The 19195-nt window shown below is 45.3% G+C and overlaps 1 protein-coding gene across 9 annotated transcripts in view; it reads left to right on the forward strand.

The window, feature by feature from the left end:
- The window catches only part of meis2a (Meis homeobox 2a), a 102741-nt gene that overhangs the window by 24412 nt on the left and 59134 nt on the right, over positions 1–19195 (forward strand). For 4 of the 9 annotated variants that reach the window (XM_086126862.1, XM_086126864.1, XM_086126867.1 and 1 more), the window contains exon 8: positions 16286–16449. In XM_086126862.1, the coding sequence (XP_085982988.1) occupies positions 16286–16449 (164 nt within the window). The remainder of the gene's footprint in view (positions 1–16285; positions 16450–19195) is intronic. The other 5 variants (XM_086126863.1, XM_086126868.1, XM_086126866.1 and 2 more) reach the window with 2 other exon arrangements.

Below are 19195 nucleotides of genomic sequence, written 5' to 3' on the forward strand. Positions count from 1 at the left end.
TTTTTTGGGTCAAGTAAAATACAATGGTATTGTCGTGTTTTAAATGATTGCAACGTGCGATTAGACACCAGACCCAGTTAATGTGTTAGGACTACATTTGTAAACGGCAGCCCGGCCCACCGGGAAATCGTCCGGTTGTTCAGATTACCCCACTCCAGGCCTGGGATTGAGTTCGGGTGGCTTAAGCGTAACCAGTCGAGGCTTGCTCTGTTGAAAGCTATGCTCGGGTTTGCTCACTGCGAGACCTGTTTGGAACCTTGCGCTACCCTAAGCTAACGCCGTCCAAGAGAGTGGGAGGATGAGAAAGCGAGTGCGTTCCAATCCGAGTTGTGCTTCCCTTTCACCGTTTATGCAAAGCTTATGAGAAGCCAAGATAAGCTCGTTTTCGAGGTGTTTTCAAGCAGACGATTTGATGACTCTTATAAGTGAGTTATCTTTTTAAAGAACGATAGGATTCCCGCCGTCCCCACACCTGATCGCTTTTGTTCGATCGTTCCATGGCTATTGGGGGGGGCGGGGGGGGGGGGGGTTAGCGCTCTATCAGCAGGTAGCGCCGTGAGCCCCGATGTTTGTTGGAAGCAGGCATTTTATGATTTTTGATCACCCCGGGGGCAGCGTGAGCCTTGTTAGTCAGCAAGGATAATTTCTCATGTACACGCCCCAAGCTGTGCATGCTTGCAAAGGGAAGCCAGAGCTAAATGCGTTACCAAAAAATGGGGGGAGAGGGGAGGGGGGGGGGGGGAGTGATTCCTAAATGAAATAAATGCTCCTCCATCCCGGCTTGGCTGCAGGGGCTGAAGCTGAGAAAAACCTTCATTATGCATTTACAGTAATTCATTTAAAGGGTTATCAATTTGCAAAAAAAAATGAGAGAGGGGATGTTTGAGTGAGAGGGCTCGGAACAAGGCAAGATGAAAAGGCATAAGATATGCAGAAGATCGCTCGCTCAGTGCCAATTACACACTTCCATGTTCTGAGGCGAGTGCTAAACACCGCAATGGCTTCTCTTGTGTGTCACACTCCACCCACCCTAAGAAAAAAACCCCAAACAAACCCAAAACTGATTTCCCTTTAATGAAGGCCCACAAATCCTGTTCATCACTATTTCTGTTCTGTTTTGCCCATGTAAATTCTTTGTTTGCATTCTGTGTGGCTTCCAGGGCAGTTATTTATAACCAGGGCTTGCGAGTCACCCCTGCGTTCCCAATACTAGGATTTAGGACTTGCTTGGGTGAAACGTATGAAAGATTCGACTCGATCCATTTCATTCGTCAAGCCTGTTTGTAGTTAAAAAAATCGGAGGCTTGGCGATGGTCTGGCGTTTTGTTTTTGGTTTTGGAAGAAAACATAATGTTTGTGTGGTGCCCTCGGATGAGGAAAACTACCGGTATGCTGTGATGTGGAGCAGGATGATTATATGACGAAATGATGCCATTTGGATCCAAAGATGATATAAATGGATGGATAAAGTCAGCAGAAAGAGATGAGCACAATGCCCGCTTTTGCAATTACAACGACATCTAACGTCATCTGTTACTGTAGAACCACAGAGACAACGAAGCACATCAACTTCACAGTTTAGATAACCAATACCTGGTCTAACATTGACTAAGCTTCATGTCATTTATGCATGTCAAATCATAAACCAGGGGTTTCAGACTCACTTTTTTGTCACGGGCCGTGACAACGGCGACACCAAATCAATGTTCAAATTTGTCATCGTATTTCTAGATAACAACAAATTGATGGGTTAGTAGTTTGGAAATCTGTTCATTTATTGTTTGAGTTACTTTATAAAAAGGGGAGCAAAACAATTCTTGCAAAATCGCAATGTTATTATTTATTACACATGACAATTTGAAATTTTGGTAGGAAGAATCATGGAAACTGACACGATTTGCTCTCCTGGGGCCGGTTCTGGCTCCCGGGCCTTGAGTTTGACACCTACGTCATAGACAATATGAAGGAAGCATTACATTTAAAAAAAACAGCAGGACATTTCCTGAGTGCAAAGTAGCTATGATGTGAAGATATGTTGTGACTGAGCAAGATTGTGTTACTAGACACTTGCTTCACCCAAGTAATGACTTGTTTGAAATGATCCGGGAATTGACTCCACTTTTTTTGTCTCTGTAACTTTGTTGCAAACCTGAAGGTCAAGACTTGAGCCTGACTTCTGACTCGTGACTTACTCCCACCTCGGCTTACAACTACATGTATTCATTCTTCCCTTCCATTCGCTCTCGGCAACGCGAGAAAATGCATCATTGCCATCTTTTGCAAACAAGCTGAGGATGACTCAGGCCCCCCTCGCTTAAACAATCGCAGGAAACGTAAGGAGACGGAGAGTATTTTTTTTTTCAACCAGAAAACACCACTTATCTGCTGATAAGCGTGTGCGGTCTTTTCAATATCAAAGAGTCGGGGGAATTCACTCTAGAGTTGCATTCAGCTTTACAACAATGAAAAAAAAAAGGAAAACATTTAACTTTTTCCAGAGAAGGGGGACGGGGGTGGGGGGGGGGGGGGTGACGTGGGCAATGCCGCATTGTTTGGTATGAAAGCTTACTCCCGGGGATTCAATGTTTAGACAAGTGAGTGTCTGCAGGAGACATCTGCAAAGCCTGGCCTTGTGACCTCATAAAAAAAAATGCTCTTAAGATGGTGGGGGTGGTGAAGGGGGTGAAAAGTGCCTACGGGACACAAAACAACGTACCGGCCATAACATTAGGTACACCTGCACAGTCTCGTCAAAACGTACCAACCGGTAGCAGTTGAGCGCTGTATTTATTATTGTGCGCTGTCAGATTTTAGCAGGAGCCAAATAATATTTTGACACGCTCACGTGACTAAATGAGGTCACCAAAATATTTGGAACACCTCTCAGTGTGATGGAGTGTGAAACGTGAGCGTGACTACTTGCTTGTCTACGTCATATGTGTGCCCTGCGAATGGCTGGCAACCCGTCACGGAAAATAACAAAATAAGTGAAACTAAAATTGGGAAAAAAAAAAACATTTTCGTTAGCAAGAAGAAATAAAAACGAGAGTGCTTTAAAAAAAATAAAATGAAGTGAAAGTACCTTTCATGTTTATAAAACGAATTGGGATTATCGCGATAAAAATCCTTATCTTGAATTTTCATCAATTAGTTTCATACATGAGCTCAGGGTTTATTTTTACTGTAGTTGATTTGGTGTTAATTTTGGGAATTGATGCTGATACTGATTATGCTCCTTTTTTTAAAAATCTTTCACTCCTATTCTTTTTTGCACTGAACAAATACTCCATACGTCTTAAAAAAATTACAACAAACTCATATGCATTAACAAAAACTAAAACTGAAACTAAAACTAATAGAATCCTTATACTAAAACGAAGCCTTTTCTAAAAAATTAAAGCTCAAAAACATTTTTAAAACTTTTAAAAACAAATATTAATTGACAGATTTTTTTTTTAAAGTCAAAATTAAATAAAAACTGACAATACTGAATAATCCAGAACGATTCTAACCCTGTTCAGCGGTGACCATATGACAAGCAATACTGACGTGCTAACTTGCTTTCCATCATTGTGTCGCAGTCAAGGGGGGTGGAAGACTCTCTGGGAATGTTCTGAACTCCTACGCCCATCCCATATTGTGCAGAACATATCTGCCCATAGTTGACAACGTCTCCGTAGCTGACTTAGCATAGCTGTTACATCCTGATGTTCTTGAGAAAGCAAATGAACGGACACAAATAGTTCCAGCAAACGAACGTGTTGTTATGCCCACGTTGTGCAGATCCTTGTTGTGCCTGACAGGCTTTGACGTTCTTCCTCCTTTGCGCCAACGATGAGATCATTTTCATCCTTTGAGTCCAAGGGAAGCCTGGATCAAAATGAAGACCTCAGAGTGCACGAGGGGGCTGAGGGGGTGGGATCCCTTCTGCTATTCAAAGTACCTGCCATTGTGTATCCATTGTTGTGCTGGCTCCAAAGGTGCGCCACAAAGACCCTCTTGTTGTTGTTGTTGTTGATGCCGTGACGGTTGTTTCCCTCTTCACCACTGGCTGTGGCCCTTTGCCCTCTCTCCCCCTTATTGCGCCATCCTTATTTTATTATTTAGTTGTTTATATCACCAGACATGCGCCCTCGCCTCCTTTTTGTACTCCCACTCTTACTCTCGCACGCTTCCTCTGGTGTACAGTACATGCTTATTGTTCTTTTCGAAGCACCCTCATTACAGCCCTGTTGGAGTTTAAGGGCCTCGTTCTTTGATTTGTCTCTCTTGGGAAGAGTCGCTGTTAGCTGCCGGCTAACAGCTATCGGGGCTATTGTTCCCGCGCTAGCTGCTTCTCCCCCGTTCAGCCAGCCAGCCAGCCTGCCGTTTCAGGGAGCCGACTTGAGGGTATCGGAGGGCTGAGGGTGCATGTGAGGGGAGAATTGAAACGTCAATAACCCCTTCGAAAAAAGAGAGACAAGAAAAGAAGGGAGAAGGAGAGCTTCAAAAAGCTGAGGATGCTAATTAATGGCATGAGAGAGGCTTTTTTTGCTTGTGGAACTTTTGACGCTGTGTGATGAGGAGCTCATTTGGAAGTCAGGTCCATTCTTACCGGCAAGGCAGTACAGTAACAAGTGCTTGAAGTCTCATTTAGATGAGAAAGAACACTGATTTGTTAACCTAAGTGAAGATGCTTTATTTAACACTTTATGCTAACAGTTTTGTTGTCATACTTGACATTGGTCATAACTTCTAAAAGTCTTTCGTAGTCTCCACTTTATATAAGTTTTACCTTGGTCTCATGTTGCCTCTCTTTAGATCTTGATCAAATCTCAATTACTGAGAGTTTTGGTGGCACTTTTCCCAAACCGATTGCAGTCTGTAATGAATTGAGAACGAGTCAAGACCGAGACTTTGAGGAGTTCAGAACAAGACGTGAGGTTAAGCCAAAGTAATGACTAAGACTTTGAGTTGCTGCTCCACTTGGTCTGAAGCTGCCTCACTCTTGGCCTCGACTTGATCTCAACCATTCAAAGTCTTTGTCTTGGCTTGGTTCTCAAAGACTTGGTCACCCATTCCTCTGGTATTGACTTCATCTCAGTTTTTGAGTCTTGGCTTTGACTTGGTTGTCTTGATTGTTCCTTGACTATTCAAAATCTTAATTTCTGCAATTCTTAATTTTCAAATTGAATTTGTTGGCATACTTCGGTCTTGCGCTTAACTGGGTCTTGTATATCAGTCTTGACAGGGTCCTGCATTGGCTCGGCCTTAGCTCGACTGCGCATTGCCTCAGTTATGGTCTTGACTTGGGCTCAGCAACTCAGTCTTGATCATTACTTGGTTTAAACCTCAAGTCTTGCTCTGAACTTCATCTTAACTTTGCAAAGACTTGGTCAAGGCTCATACTCAATTTAATGAGTATTGATGGGGTTTTTTTTTCCATTAACGATTGCTAATTTGTCACCAGCGGGTGGTTCCTGAAACTTCCATGGTTTAAACATTTTAGGATTTCCTATCATTTTCTCTGAATTTCTCCTCAGAGTATTTTGAAGCGAAACAGAGCGAACACAAACGGTTGCATTTTCTATAGCGAGGGGTAAATGTGTGCCAAGGCCCAACGGAGGACACCCGGGCCGGGTTATTGACTTGTAAAGGCGCTGGTAGGTGAGGGTTCTTGACAAGACGCGAGCGGCTCGACGCTCTTGTAAAGCCGACTGATTTCTACACTAGTTGCCTCCCCGGAGAGAGAGACAGAGAGCCTCGCTCGGCTGTATGGCAAAACGCGACGATGAAGAGAATGAAAGAGTAGTTTTGTGACAGGAGATGCTCGTTCCCGCTCCGTATGCCACTTCCCCACCCCAACCCCACCCCCACGCCTCCCACCGCTGTTTCTGGCGAGAATGAGAGCAAGAGGGGCTGGTGAAGGAGCTTTCGACTGTGTGTGCCACAGTTGTCATTGTGTTATGCTTTATGTAACTTTTTTTTTGTACAAAACTGCTTGTTTGTTGGTAGCGATGCATTGTGAAAAGCAACCCGAGAGCCTACAGAGTATATATGAACTCCTTTTGGTCCTGATGGATGGGACTAATTCTTGATGTTACACTGAACTGACGAATTTTTGTTTGATGTATAAGTTTTGCAGTAGAGCACTGCATGTTTGTTAGATTTGACAGAGTATATTTTACATTAGAAGAGCATACAGTGGTACCTCTACTGACGAACGTCTCTTCATACGAAATTTTCAAGTTACGAAACGCCTCAACAGGAAATTATTTGTTTATTGACCGTGCCGAGTATATGCAACAGCAGAGGAGCATATGAAGGATGTATGAACTCCTCCGCATGCTCACTGATCAGACTAATTCACCAGGCTAAACAACAAATCGTCAATTATGTTTGACGTAATGTTTCGCAAGACCGACATGCAAGTTTGTTGTGCTTGTCACAAAGTAGAATCAGCAGCAGGAGGACATACAAAGTCTGTATGAACTCCTCTTGATGCGGTTGGATCAGACTAAATGATGAGGCTAAACTACACCGAGGGTTTGGATTTATATGGCCCGTAAGTGTTTGTTCATTGTGATGAAATCGAAACAGCAGGAGAGCATGCAAAGCATGTATGAACTCCTCTCGATGCTGATGGATCAGACTAATTTATGAGGCTAAACTGCACTGACATAGAGCAATGCTGACTGAGAAGGGCGAGGGGAAGGAAGTTTTCATTGACTCGCTGGCGCGGGGCCGAGCCAAAGCCCCCGCAGGGATCCGGCTGGGTTTGAACTTTATCAGGGGCTACACTTAATCAATACCATATCGGAAAAAGAATTAATTACTAAAGCAGAATAAAACAGCCGCATTTTAAAGCAAGGATTCATCAATTCCGTAATCTCTTGGTTACAGCTCAGGTGTCAGGAGGATCATTTCAACGTGGTGTAATGAGGAACTGTGGGAGTTTACAGCCAGCCTCCGCTGTCCGACTCCTTTGTGTACACGCACACGCACGCACACAAACACAGGTGCACGCACACGTACACACAAACCTTGCAAGCACCTAATCAAGATATTTTCCTCCCTTTTTGGCTTTGCTTCTGAGCTTTTTTTTTAGTGGTTTACCCTTTCGGTCCTCTTCTCGTGAGAATTTATGTATAAAATGGATGCAAGGAGAAAAGATGCATTTAAAAAAAGTCTTAATTAAGGTTATGGAAGAAGCATACTTGGGAATTTTGGTGTACTGTATATAGATTTTTTTTTTATGATGCCTAGCATTTACAGCGCAGTGGCTGAGTTATTTGCTTGTATAAGCTGCTTACGTTCGGTTCTGAACATAATCGTAATTGCATGCCTTTTTTTCTGATTTGTATTAAATCTTCTGATTTTCTTCTTCAACCTTACTGTCTGTTGTCATGTGAGCTGCTAGGAATGATTTCCTCCCAAAGAGGAAACAGCAAAAAGTAACATTGTGCCGCACTTTTTCTTGATTTATCCAAAGCCTTTGATAGAGTCGACCATGTCGTTTTAAAACTGAGACTTCTAAACTCTGGGCTCGCCGAAGAAGGTGTTGCTTGGTTTTTGAAATATAGCGGTATGTATCTCAGTCGCAGTACATTAAATATCATGGTGTATGCTCTGACAGTATATATGTTCACAAGGGTGTGCCGCAGGGTTCTGTTCTCGGTCCAGTTTTATTTCCCAGTTAAATGCACTCCTTAAAACACTTGAAATTGTCTATTTTGTATTTCATAGATCCATTTTCTATACCAGCAGGAGCTTATCCAAGGCAGCAATGTGCAACATGGCTAAGAATGTGTTTTAACATCTCTATTCGTTCTTCCTTCTGCTCGCTTCCCATTACCATTATTTGGGAATTTCTGCTGTCTCATTGCGTGCATTGAGACAGCAGCTTCTGAACGTTGAATTCCCTGGCGCGAGCGCTGATGAGAAAACAGCATTCCCGCTCCTGTAACCATCAAACTGGACATTCCTCCTTGCCTGGTCAGGACACCTTTGATGTTGCAAAAGAGGGGGCGGCATGGGGGTGTCAAGATCAAGCCAGCATGCACAAGTAGCCATAAAAAGATGTTTTTAGTGTATGGAGAGCACATTTTGATGCCGGTTGTGCTCTCCCCGACAACTGGCGCTTTCCAGCCCTCCTAGCGCTTGACCTACACCCTCGAGTCTGTAAACGGACTTTCCTCGACTTACCATAATGTTGGGGGGGGCGGAATTCAAGACAGGTTGCGAGGGGGTTATGGGTGATGAATTGGCTTTTTAGTGAGCTCATTAGGAAGCCAAACAGAGTTTAGACTGGCGAAGCGGGGCAGCAGCGCAGTAATCAGTTCTGCTCGCTTTGTTCCTTTGCCTCCAGGACATTTGGTGGGAAGAAAAAAAAAATAAGAGGAGAAACAAAGAGAAAAAAGTTGATGCTCTTTGGTTGATGAGAAGACTGCAGAGAAGCTCGAATCTGATGGTTGACTTGTTGATTTATAAACCTGTTTTGGCCCCCCTAGGGCCACAATGTATGTGAAAATCCTGTCCGGCAAGTGTGCTAAAGGATGCCCTTAGTAGCAAAAAAAAAAAAAAAAAAAGCAAAACAAAAAGAAGGAAACAACAAAATTCGTTTGTTTATGTTTTACACAGCAGTTGAGGATAGAAAAATTTGCCACTGATGTTTGAGCTCAATGTTGACTGTTCTGCAACACAAAACCATCATGTGTACATTTCCACCAAAGATGCGGCGTTATACAGCAAGATCTCAATATCAGTTTCTATTTCACTCGGTTTGGATGCTGCATCGTGTTGCAAAATCCAACAACATACTGAATTCTTTGGAAGGTTAAAAGGTATAAGAAGACGCGTGTTCAAACGAATGATCATTGTTTTATTTCAGCATTGCCTCACTCGCTTTGGGGAATCCCTCTACTTAAATATTTAATGCCCAAGTATGCCCATCTGGATGGCCTTTTTCTCGTCTGTTGTACAATTCAAACAAACGCTGGCGTGTGTCGGTTCGATTCTACGCAGAGTTTCAGTGAGCAAAATTAGTCTTTGTGCCGCGTTTGGTCGAGAAGCCTCAAAAACAAGAGTTGCTCAGGAGCCCCAGAGAGTGTGAAACGTCTGCGGGGTACACAAAGCCCCTTCATTAGCCACTCACCCTTGCCATCTGCGTGAAGGGCCATCCGAACTCCCTTTGAGTTTACCACCCACCCCTGCAATTTAGCCCTTTTGCCATCCATCCAGATTGGCTCCTGACATCTGCAAATGTCTGCCCCTTCTTTTTCGGTTTCACGCATCGTCATTTCCTGTGGCCCTTGTAGACCCCCACCCCCCTAAAAAGTAGAACACATCTGTACGTTATTCCGCTCAGTGGAAACGGGAGTTTGCGACATTCAGGAACATTTTCTTGCATTTGTTTAGAATGGCGTTAATGAAAATAAAAATGTATTGTGCTCCTTCTTTGTCATCCTGGATCGGCATCTTTTATCGGAATCCCTGCCAAAGTTAGTGAGCCTATTTCCTTCTTTAAGGAAATCACAACCTACAAATCCAAGATTCACTGGGAAACGTACAGCTTTTGATTTTTTAAAACATAGGACCAGGTCATTCAGTGAAAAGATTGAAAAAAAGTGTGTGATCAACATTTCAGTTAAATAATAAAAGTATTTTAACCCTTAACAGTATGTCTAATTAATGTATTGAATTGAATTTTAGAAGAATACTAATCCTCATCACCGTCATGACCGAAAAACTAAATCAGATGTGCGCATGCACACTCCCGCGCGGATGCGATTTTGCGCACCTGTAACCTCCCAATTCAGACATTGTGAGGTCTGCCCTGGCCGAGAAGTCCTTTGTTTCCCATACCAGCAACAGGCAACATTTCATAAAATAAAATCCACACATACCAACCTTACCCGCCACACAAATCGAAATGAATCACAAATTGAAAAGAAAATGCCCTTTTCTGGACACTTTGTTGCTTTTATGTGCGGTCTCCAAGTCGACTTCGTTCTCATGCACTGTTTCACTAGCGAACAGATTAAAGAGTGCAAGTGGTCTTAAGTGGCACACAGGGCACACCTTGCCCTGATCTTTCATGTAACTTCCAAACAACTTCATCCGCCCAAATATCAATTGGATAAGCTTTGCATCAGCAGGTACTTTGATGGACTCGAAATGTAAAACCCCAAACAATTGCGCCCCACCGAACTCGCTCTTTCAAAACAACTGGCTTCTGATTTTGTTGTGCGCCGAGGGGTCACGGCGCGAGGCCTCGTATCGGCGGAGAGGCGATACTTATCTCCGGCATTCCAGGGATGACAGAGAGATATGTGCCTGATGGCAGGGTTAGGGGGCTTAGAGAAAAAAAAAAGGGGGGGGGGTTAGGGCAGGAGGGGGTGGCTCAGGAGTTGTTGAGCAACTAGCACCCCACCCGGCTAACCCTTCCTCCCTCCCCCGCCTTCCTCCTTACTGCCTGACTGCCTCGGCTCCTCACACGTAAAACCCATCTAATTAGACGCTCTTATTCCACTTCATTAGGGGAGCACTTAATGATGTGTTTTTGGGGAAGACAACTGCACATTACCTCTCATGCAAGCGCAGCCATTGAGTCGTAGCCGCCAGGATGCGCGGACAGCTGCGTGTTGGAAGTGTTTGTCTCATGATTGTTGGGCGGCAGAGAAAAAGTGGAGAGTCGGAGGGGCGGGGGGGGGGGGCGGTTTTGCCTCTTTCACCTTTAGCCGCTGTCCTGGTGGTGGAACGGGAGGAAAAAAGGGTGTGGGGGGGGGGGCGGGTAGTGACATCTGAGTTTGGCACGGAGCCTCGCTGAAGGAGAGAGTTTGTTGTAATTGCTCTGACAGGTTTTAGGGTTGTTAATGACTGCGGGCCCGAGCGCTACCAATTTGTCAGCATGCTCGCTGTTTACTAAGCTGTTGTTTTATGGTCCGGTGCGAGGGACTTGCCGCTTGTTTAAGCACAGATCAGGAAATAATCAGTGAAAAAAAAAAAAAAAAAACTCCACCGGTTGCTGTTACGTTTAAAATAAACGAATACATCTGTTTTGGGAGCCCTCATTCATGTGTGGCTTTCCATTTTGGAGTCTGAGCATTCGAGATAGTGTTAATGTATGCCCACTTCAACCTGAAAATATCAAAACAATCGCCACCAGATTTGGGATTTTCTGGGTATGAAACCGTTTTCTTCCCATCTGCGTTCGCTAAAGAAAAAAAATAAACACCAAAAAACTTCAGGTTGCTTGATGTTGGAAAACTGTAACCAACGGTCACCAGAATTCGCATGTTACATCTCTACCTCTGCCCACATCAATTTCTGAAAATATCAAAAGGATTGCCTCGTTATTTTGGATGTTGAAGCGTGTCGTGAGCACCGATGGCGAGGAAGACGTTAATGTCCATAAAAATCCAAAATATTGCGGCGATCATTTTGATATTTTCAGAGATTGTTCGTGGGCATTTGAGGTAACGATGCGAGTTGAAGCACATTGGTGATGACATTCTGAGTATAAGAATATTAAAAAAAATAAAAATAAAGTTTAAAATAATTTTAAAAAACGACGGGAGCCACAGTTTAGAATTTGAAGGTAAAGAAAAGAAACCCTCAATCCTCAACGTGGAAATTGTCACATAAATAATACGAGCTCAACTTTCATGTGATTCTGATGTTCCAATAACGAATGCTATTTTGATCTTACAAATACCTACTACGCGTGCCGTCACATGACTAACGTGAATTTATAGTCATCGGCGATGTCATCTACCACCAAGGTTGGACCATTCCATTAGTGTGAACACTTCTCCGCATGTTTGTGCATGCGAGATTAGATGTGCATCTCGGGCATGTGGTCCCAAAAGCGTCAAAGAGCCCTCCGTAAATCCAGAGTAAATAAAAGGGGGTAACCAGACGGACAAAAGCGGGAGCCCCTACCGCTTCTCCTATTGCGCAGCCATTTGTGAATGTGTGTGCGTGTGGGGGGTGCGGGGGGGGGGGGGGGGGGGGTGAATGTGCTAAATGCTGCTTAGGTTGGTTGAAAAAAAAATAAAAAAAGAGGCTCCTAAATCCCTCTCTTCTTTTCTCCTCATTCTCCGTGGCCGAGCCTGCGGGGCTAGAGGTGGTGAAATAGGATGTCCATTGAAAGGGGGAGGGCAGGTGGGGGCGGGGGGGCGGGTGTCCCGGTCACTATGGCCGTCGCTCATAATCACGGCCCCAAAAAAAAAAACACAAAAAAAAAGCGCCCCTATATTTCATACTGGATGTAGCTCGTCCAGCTACGTCGCCGTCCGCTCCTCACGAGGTCTGGGCGAAAAAAAAACTATGCCTGACTGCTTTGCAAAGGCACAGAAGGAGGCAGGGCCCCCGCCGGTAATAAGTCACTTTAAGCACGGCTTCCATAAGCCACTGCCTCAACACTCTCGCTTCATTAGCCTGAAACAAACACCGGGGGCCTCCCCCGTGCACGGCGCAACATCTCAAGTCTGTGTCAAGACTCTCCATTCGCTGTACGAAGAGTCAAATGCAACGCTGGCTTCCTTGTGGAGGTGGATGGCCAACCTTGATCGTTTATTCTTACGCCTTCGTCACGCTGCGCTTACGTGACAAATGACGTCAAAGCTGACATAACGCTGATCCGAAAAACCGAATTTAAAAAAAAAATTTAACCAATTATTCGTTGCAGCCCTGCATCAACACGGACATTTGTGAAAACCGCATTATCGTTTCGATTCTCAACAAACGCCGAGCATCCCCCGCTCTACGATTGTCTCACACTTGACGCCAAACCAATGTTTTTTCTGTGCGACAAACTTGGAAAAAGGAACACCCCCCCCCACCCCCGCCCCCCCGCGCTAATATGTTAGACAAGCAATAGTTGCGCCGTGTTTACAGTCCTCCTCCACCGACCCGTTAATGAGCTCAGCCCCGAGACCAATTTACTCGCGGCGAAGATATATGGGAATGCATTTTTAATAAGCAGCCACTGGTGACGAGTTGAGAGGCGATGTATACGAGCCGAGTGCGCTCTTGGACTTGTTTGTTTGCCCGTTGTTTCTTTGCCGTTGCGTTATAAGACCGATCCGTCTGAAATGATGCAGGAACTTTTAAACAGAGCCCCAGTCTCGGCGCGGCTGGCGTGTGTTTAAGAAAGAAGGAGAGCGCGAAGGGAGAGAGTGGAGCTCCTCCCCCTGCCGCCCCATCTCCAAGGGTGCTGCTTTTCCAAAAGTGCCCGAGGCTACACTCCAGCATCTCAGCTCCCCGAGGCCTTTTGGCTGCCTCCTAATAGCCAACCCCCCCCCCCCCCCCCCATCTGTGTCACATGGCCAGATGATGGGACGCTTTCCCTTACTCTTGCCTTGCACATTTTTTTTCACTCTCCCTCCTCTCCTCTGCCTACACTTTTTTTTTTTTTTTTTATCCACACAGGTTCGAATGGCAGAGTTGCCAGGGAACAGTCAGAAGCCATTAGCGTTTGGGACAATTTGCCCTGCAGCGTTCCTTCTCTGGCTCCTAAGAAAGGAGGTGGGGGTGGATGCAAAGCGCCGGCTTTCCTTTAGATGTAATGAGGCTGCGCAAGTTGCCTCTTCTTTATTCTTCTGCTCCCCTCGCACCCTCTCGGTCTTTGTCTTTTCACACCTTTTTCTTCCGTCGCACCTTCTGGCCATCGCCTCGGGTTTTTTTGGTCGAGTAAACACATGGACATTGAAGACCTCGTCGTATCCCACGGGGCATTATGCCGGAAAACTTGACTGTTTTTTTGCAAGCACGGGTATGATGACAACAGAAAAATGAAATAAATAAATAGACGTGGGTTTTCTCCGGGTACTCCAGTTTCCTCCCACATTCCAAAAAACATGCAACGCTCAAAATTGTCAGAGTAAAAAAACAAAAACAAACTTGAACCATCAAGTTGCATGAGTTTAGGAAAAGTCTGGCGAGGCTTCCGATCAGTGACCAAATTTAGTAGGGGTGGGCGAAGTTGGGTCCATGGGCCTCATGTGGCAAACTCGATCCTTTAATCCCAGCTAACATTTACATCATCCGTATTTTTTTATGTAACTTTTATTGGGCGGCCCGGTGGTCCAGTGGTTAGCGCGTTGACCTCACAGTGCAGAGTTCAATTCCAGCTGCGGCCTCCCCTGTGTGGAATTTGCATGGTCTCCCCGGGCCTGCGTGGGTTTTCTCCGGGTACTCCGGTTTCCTCCCACATTCCAAAAAACATGCACGGCAGGCTGATTGAACACTCGAAATTGTCCCTAGGTGTGAGCGTGAGCGCGGATTGTTATTCGTCTCTGTGTGCCCTGCGATTGGCTGGCTACCAGTTCGGGGTGTCCCCCGCCTACTGCCTAAAGACAGCTGGGATAGGCTCCAGCGTGCACCGCGACCCCCCCGGTGCACACGATCTGTTTGAGGAGGAGCTGAAAGCTTCGGCTTCGGGTTTCTTCTTCGCAGGCGGAGAAGGTGGGAGGCAACAAGCATGCTGGGTAATGAAGTGACAGGTCACTCAGTAAATACGCCCGGGTCACCTTGCGCGATGGCGGCGGCGCTTTTGCTGGCAGAGGCTATCGCATTACAGTGAAAATGGAAACGTCAATAAAATTAATCTGCCAGGCCTTTTGGCCAACGTGTAGGTCCCGCCACATGAGGCCTTGACCTCTCACAGCGGGAGAGGGATATACTCTGAAATACTAAAGACAAAAAAAAAAACTGTTGTGGACACCAACACACACATACAATACAGCAAGCAAATAAACCAAAATGTGTTGTGACATTATTCGAGAGGCAGGGTGTTTAAAATTCACAGCGTCGTGTTGTTGACTTCCGCGTGGAGTCACGTTTCTCAGGAAGCCCCCCCCCAACCCCCCAACCCCTACCCTTCGCAGTCGGCGTGGAGCGGAGTTTATTGTTTTAGGCTTTCCTGAACAAGGATTCGTACTTAGCGCGGGATTTACGGCGCTGGGCCGGCTAATGAATGTCCGTTGTACAACGACAACACCCCATATGTCCCTCAGAGGGGCTGTTGCTTCTTTGACTTCACACGCCGAGTGCTAAATCGGCACTTCTCTGTTTCCCCCCTTTTTGGTGTGGCTCGGCACTAATGATGTGGAAGGAAAACAAGGACAGAAAGGACTGAAAGAGGAAAGGGGGAGTCGTTAGAATTCGGATCCCCACGCTGCCGTCCTTGTATTCTTCATTTATTTTGCATTTTAATTACACCGGGAGTCTGCCCCCTTCCTTTTTTTTTTTTTTAAAGATTATTAGTTCAAATATTTATGCAAGATTAGCACTCATATAGGTGCTCGTGATCGATGCCGCTCCAAAAACGTGCCGACGTGCCGGTTTCGAATTTGGGGAATGTCCGGGGTCCTTCGCTGCCTTGGTGGAGGACTTTTTCAGATTCATAATTTAGATGCCCTCAAGGAAGGCTTTCAAGGCATCTGAGCCCGGGGGCAAGAAAAAGAACCACCAGTGTTAAAAGTAAATCATTTTTTGCTAATGCACAATTAATGTGAGAAAGGAGGAACAAGAAGAGGAAAAAGGGGTGCAGAAATGGAAACTTTTTATTTCTTTTTTTTTTTTTTGCAAAGAAGTCATGTTTTCGTCTTGGAGTCAGACGCGCTAGTGAACATGAATAAAGGCGTATGCTAGACATCGATGCTAATTGTGAGGCGGAGGAGGTGGTTTTTGTGGGGGGAGGCAGGGGGGGGGGTTAGAGTCTTCCATTAACCTGCCACGCATGTTTTTGGAATGTGGGAGGAAACCGGCGTACCCGGAGAAAAGCCACGCAGTCACGGGGAGAACATGCAAACTGGCGTTGGAATCGAACCCTGCGCCGACGCGCTAACCAGTCGTCCGCCAAGCCGCTGCCCGAACCCTCATGAACTTGAGTTTCGTACACATCCGCCGTGCCCTTCCTTACGTCAAGCTTGCAAAAGTAATTGAATTAATGACTCGTACTTTATGTCAAAGTTCCTTGGTTCAAACCCCCCCCCCCCCCCGCCTCCCCCACCAGCCTCTTGTACATGCTCTGGAGTATAAAACAACAGCGCTAGGTCTCAATGTAAACCCCTCACTCAGCACAGGCCTTTGTCTAATTCCGTCTAAATCCTACACCCCCCCCCCACACCCGCCCCCTCCACCCACCTCCCGCCTTCATATCTTCAACTCATAACAGCGGAAAATTCACCGTGTTGCCTTTAACCTCACTCTTAGCTATCAGCTGTGGTATTTGTCAGTTTATCCATCCTTCACGAGACGCGCTCTGGTATGCCCGTGCGGCATTTTATGTCTCACGCAGGCTTTATTTTCCGCCCAGGAGATGGTTTAGACAACAGCGTGGCATCGCCCGGCACAGGCGACGACGACGACCCGGACAAGGATAAGAAGAGGCAGAAGAAACGCGGCATTTTCCCCAAGGTGGCCACCAACATCATGAGGGCGTGGCTATTTCAGCATCTCACAGTGAGTTGTTGTTTTTTTTTTCATAGCTGTTGTTTTTATAATTTGGAGTGCAAACGCAGCTGTCACACAGTTGTCACTGTGAGAGAGCGAGAGAGGGAGAGAGATAGCGAGGGCTCACCTGTCAGCCACCTGTCACAGAGGAGCACGGTGACCGGGTCAAACTAATCACTTTGGACTGTTTACCGTGCTCGGCACACTCGGGGCAAACAATGGGACGAACGAGCGCAGGACGGTTAATCCAATGTTGGGATGCGCAATATTTGTTGGGCAACGTTGGGTCGGCCGGGAGTGGAGAATCGTTACTTCCTGGGGAACAAGGAAGGACAATCCCTGTCACTGTTCGTGAATGCTGGTCTGCTTGCGCGGGAGGTGGAGATGGCGCTCTGAACATGATTTATTCCCCCCCCAAAAAAAATGTTTTCACAGCAGTTTTCCTTCAAATAATCTGCTCCAGCATCAAACTGTCACCATCATGAAATCTGTTTTGGGGCAATGTTTTGGAATGTCACTTTTCAGTCATGTATACTGTTATACAAGTGTAAAAAAACAAACAAAAAACAACAACCCATGACTAAACCCAAACAAATAAATAATTAAATCAACCCAAATATTTTAAGGTGTAAAAATAAGTTAGCCTGTATAGCTGGAGCAATACTGTAGTCAAAACCACTGGTTCACAGTACCACCTTAAATAATACTTCAATGTACCATTAAATTACAGCTAGGTAGTAGGCCCAGGTGTTCATCAAAAAAGAAGCGAAAGGTGTGTGTAATATTATTTTAAGCCACTGTAAATAAACATGCACAGTTTCAATATTAATATTCCGCTTAAATACAGGAATTAAAACATGCTGCACATATATGATTAAATCAAAGAAATTGGACCTTCATTCATGCTTTAAAAAATAACATTCGAAAAGATTAAATGCAAATGTTGTGTCCTGAAAAATTAAATACAACAAAACAAAAAAAATGTACTTGAGCAAAAAATGTTGAACCATTTAATTCAGTCATTCTTCAGCGTACTACTTGTGGTACTTTTGCATTTAAAGTAAAAGTGCTTTGTTTGAGAAATAAGTCAAAAAACATTCCAGCGTTTGATTTGGTTTGATTTGAACCGGGAAGCGATGTGCCCGATTTTATTTATTTTTTTAAAACATCCACTTTACCCTTCATTGCTGTACTCTCTGATGCGATATGTATTGTTGAAATGAGGCACTGCCATGTGTCAGTGCATTTGTAAGCACACAGGAGAACCCCCCCCCCCCCCGCCCCTTGTACCCTCGCTGATGTCCGTACATTATCCGAACATCAGATCGTATTGATTTTGCCACACGGCTCCGATTTCAGCAACAGCATGTGACACACAAGCTGGACGCAGCGCTAAAAGCCAGCCAACTTTATCCTGATCGTCAACCAAAAGGTGACCACCTCCCCTCCACCACCACCACCACCTCACCCCGGCGACATGCCCCGCCCACCCCTCAGTCCCCTCCACCGAAACAGAATAAGTGACCAGCAAATACAGCCTAATTGAAAGGGCTGTAAATCCATTACATTTTGGTCAGGGGGATAATCAGGAGTGCTTTAATCACTTTTATCTTTTCAGGAGCAGTGAAGCTGCAACTGCAAAGCCCCCCACCCCGAAGCCGCGCAGGCAGGCCTGCTTATTGCTTATTATTCTCATCATTATCAAAATGACTTCAGCAGCTGTTCACAGCTCGCTCGCTCGCTCGCTGCCCGGACTGCACGGAAATGTGACCATCAAGTTGAGGATGTTGATTTGAGAGATCAAAAGTGAGAAAACTGTCATGCGCGCGGAAGAATGTGCCAACCCGAAGTCATTTCAACTCCGTTTGGGGATTCCACTTTTTAAACACTCACCCTACTCAGGTTGAAATATTTATGTTCATTTTTAAAGTTGCGTTTTTAAGCGCCACTAGGTCGTTTAGTTTTTGCCTTGGAAAATATTTTCACGCTATCGCTCCACAATTCAGTCCCACCTAGCTCTCAGCAACTATATTCAAACCGATATAATGTATTTACAGTACAAACACATCTCTCAATTCACTTTATGGAGTATTGAGGTAAAAAAAAAAAAAAAGACGCTTTAAATATCAGATTGATTTGTGTTGTAATTGGAATGAGACCTCATGCAAATAAGCGCTGGTCCAAATCAGCACGGCACACACCGGTCCTTTTGGAAGTCTTTCGAACGCTTTCAAGGAAAGAAGGGAACCGCTCAATGGACAGTTTTTAGGGCGTCGCTTCATTCAGGGTGTTTTCAAGCATCCCGTCCCCTCCCCACTCTCTCTCTTTTTTTTTTTTTTTTTGCCAGCTTGTAGATGTTCTCTCCAATCTTCATTTGTTTCCTTTGTGTAAAGCGCAGGCTCGTCTTGTACAAATAATAATCCCTCCCTTTTAACCTGCCTTTATTTCTTCAGTGAGGAAGAGGACTAATTGAATTATCCCCCTTCTCTCCTCTCACCATCCAATTCTCTCACCCATAAACTCTCCCACACACACGTTCGCACACATTCGCATCCCGCCCGCCCGTCCGCCTTTCTTTTAATTTGTTAAGCAAATGTATTTTGCCGTTGCTGGATGCATTTGGGGTTGAATTCTGGGGGACTTTGGCCCCTGAATGGCCCATAGTGGCATTCTTCTGTCATGGGCTCATTCATTAAGTGAGGGGTGAGGAGTGAAAAGGAGCCGCCCGGTCTTCCATGAGCCACGGGGGTCTCTC

Source organism: Hippocampus guttulatus, chromosome 13 (assembly GCF_054856545.1).
Source record: "Hippocampus guttulatus isolate MCC_2025c chromosome 13, RoL_Hgut_1.0, whole genome shotgun sequence".
NCBI lineage: Eukaryota > Metazoa > Chordata > Actinopteri > Syngnathiformes > Syngnathidae > Hippocampus > Hippocampus guttulatus.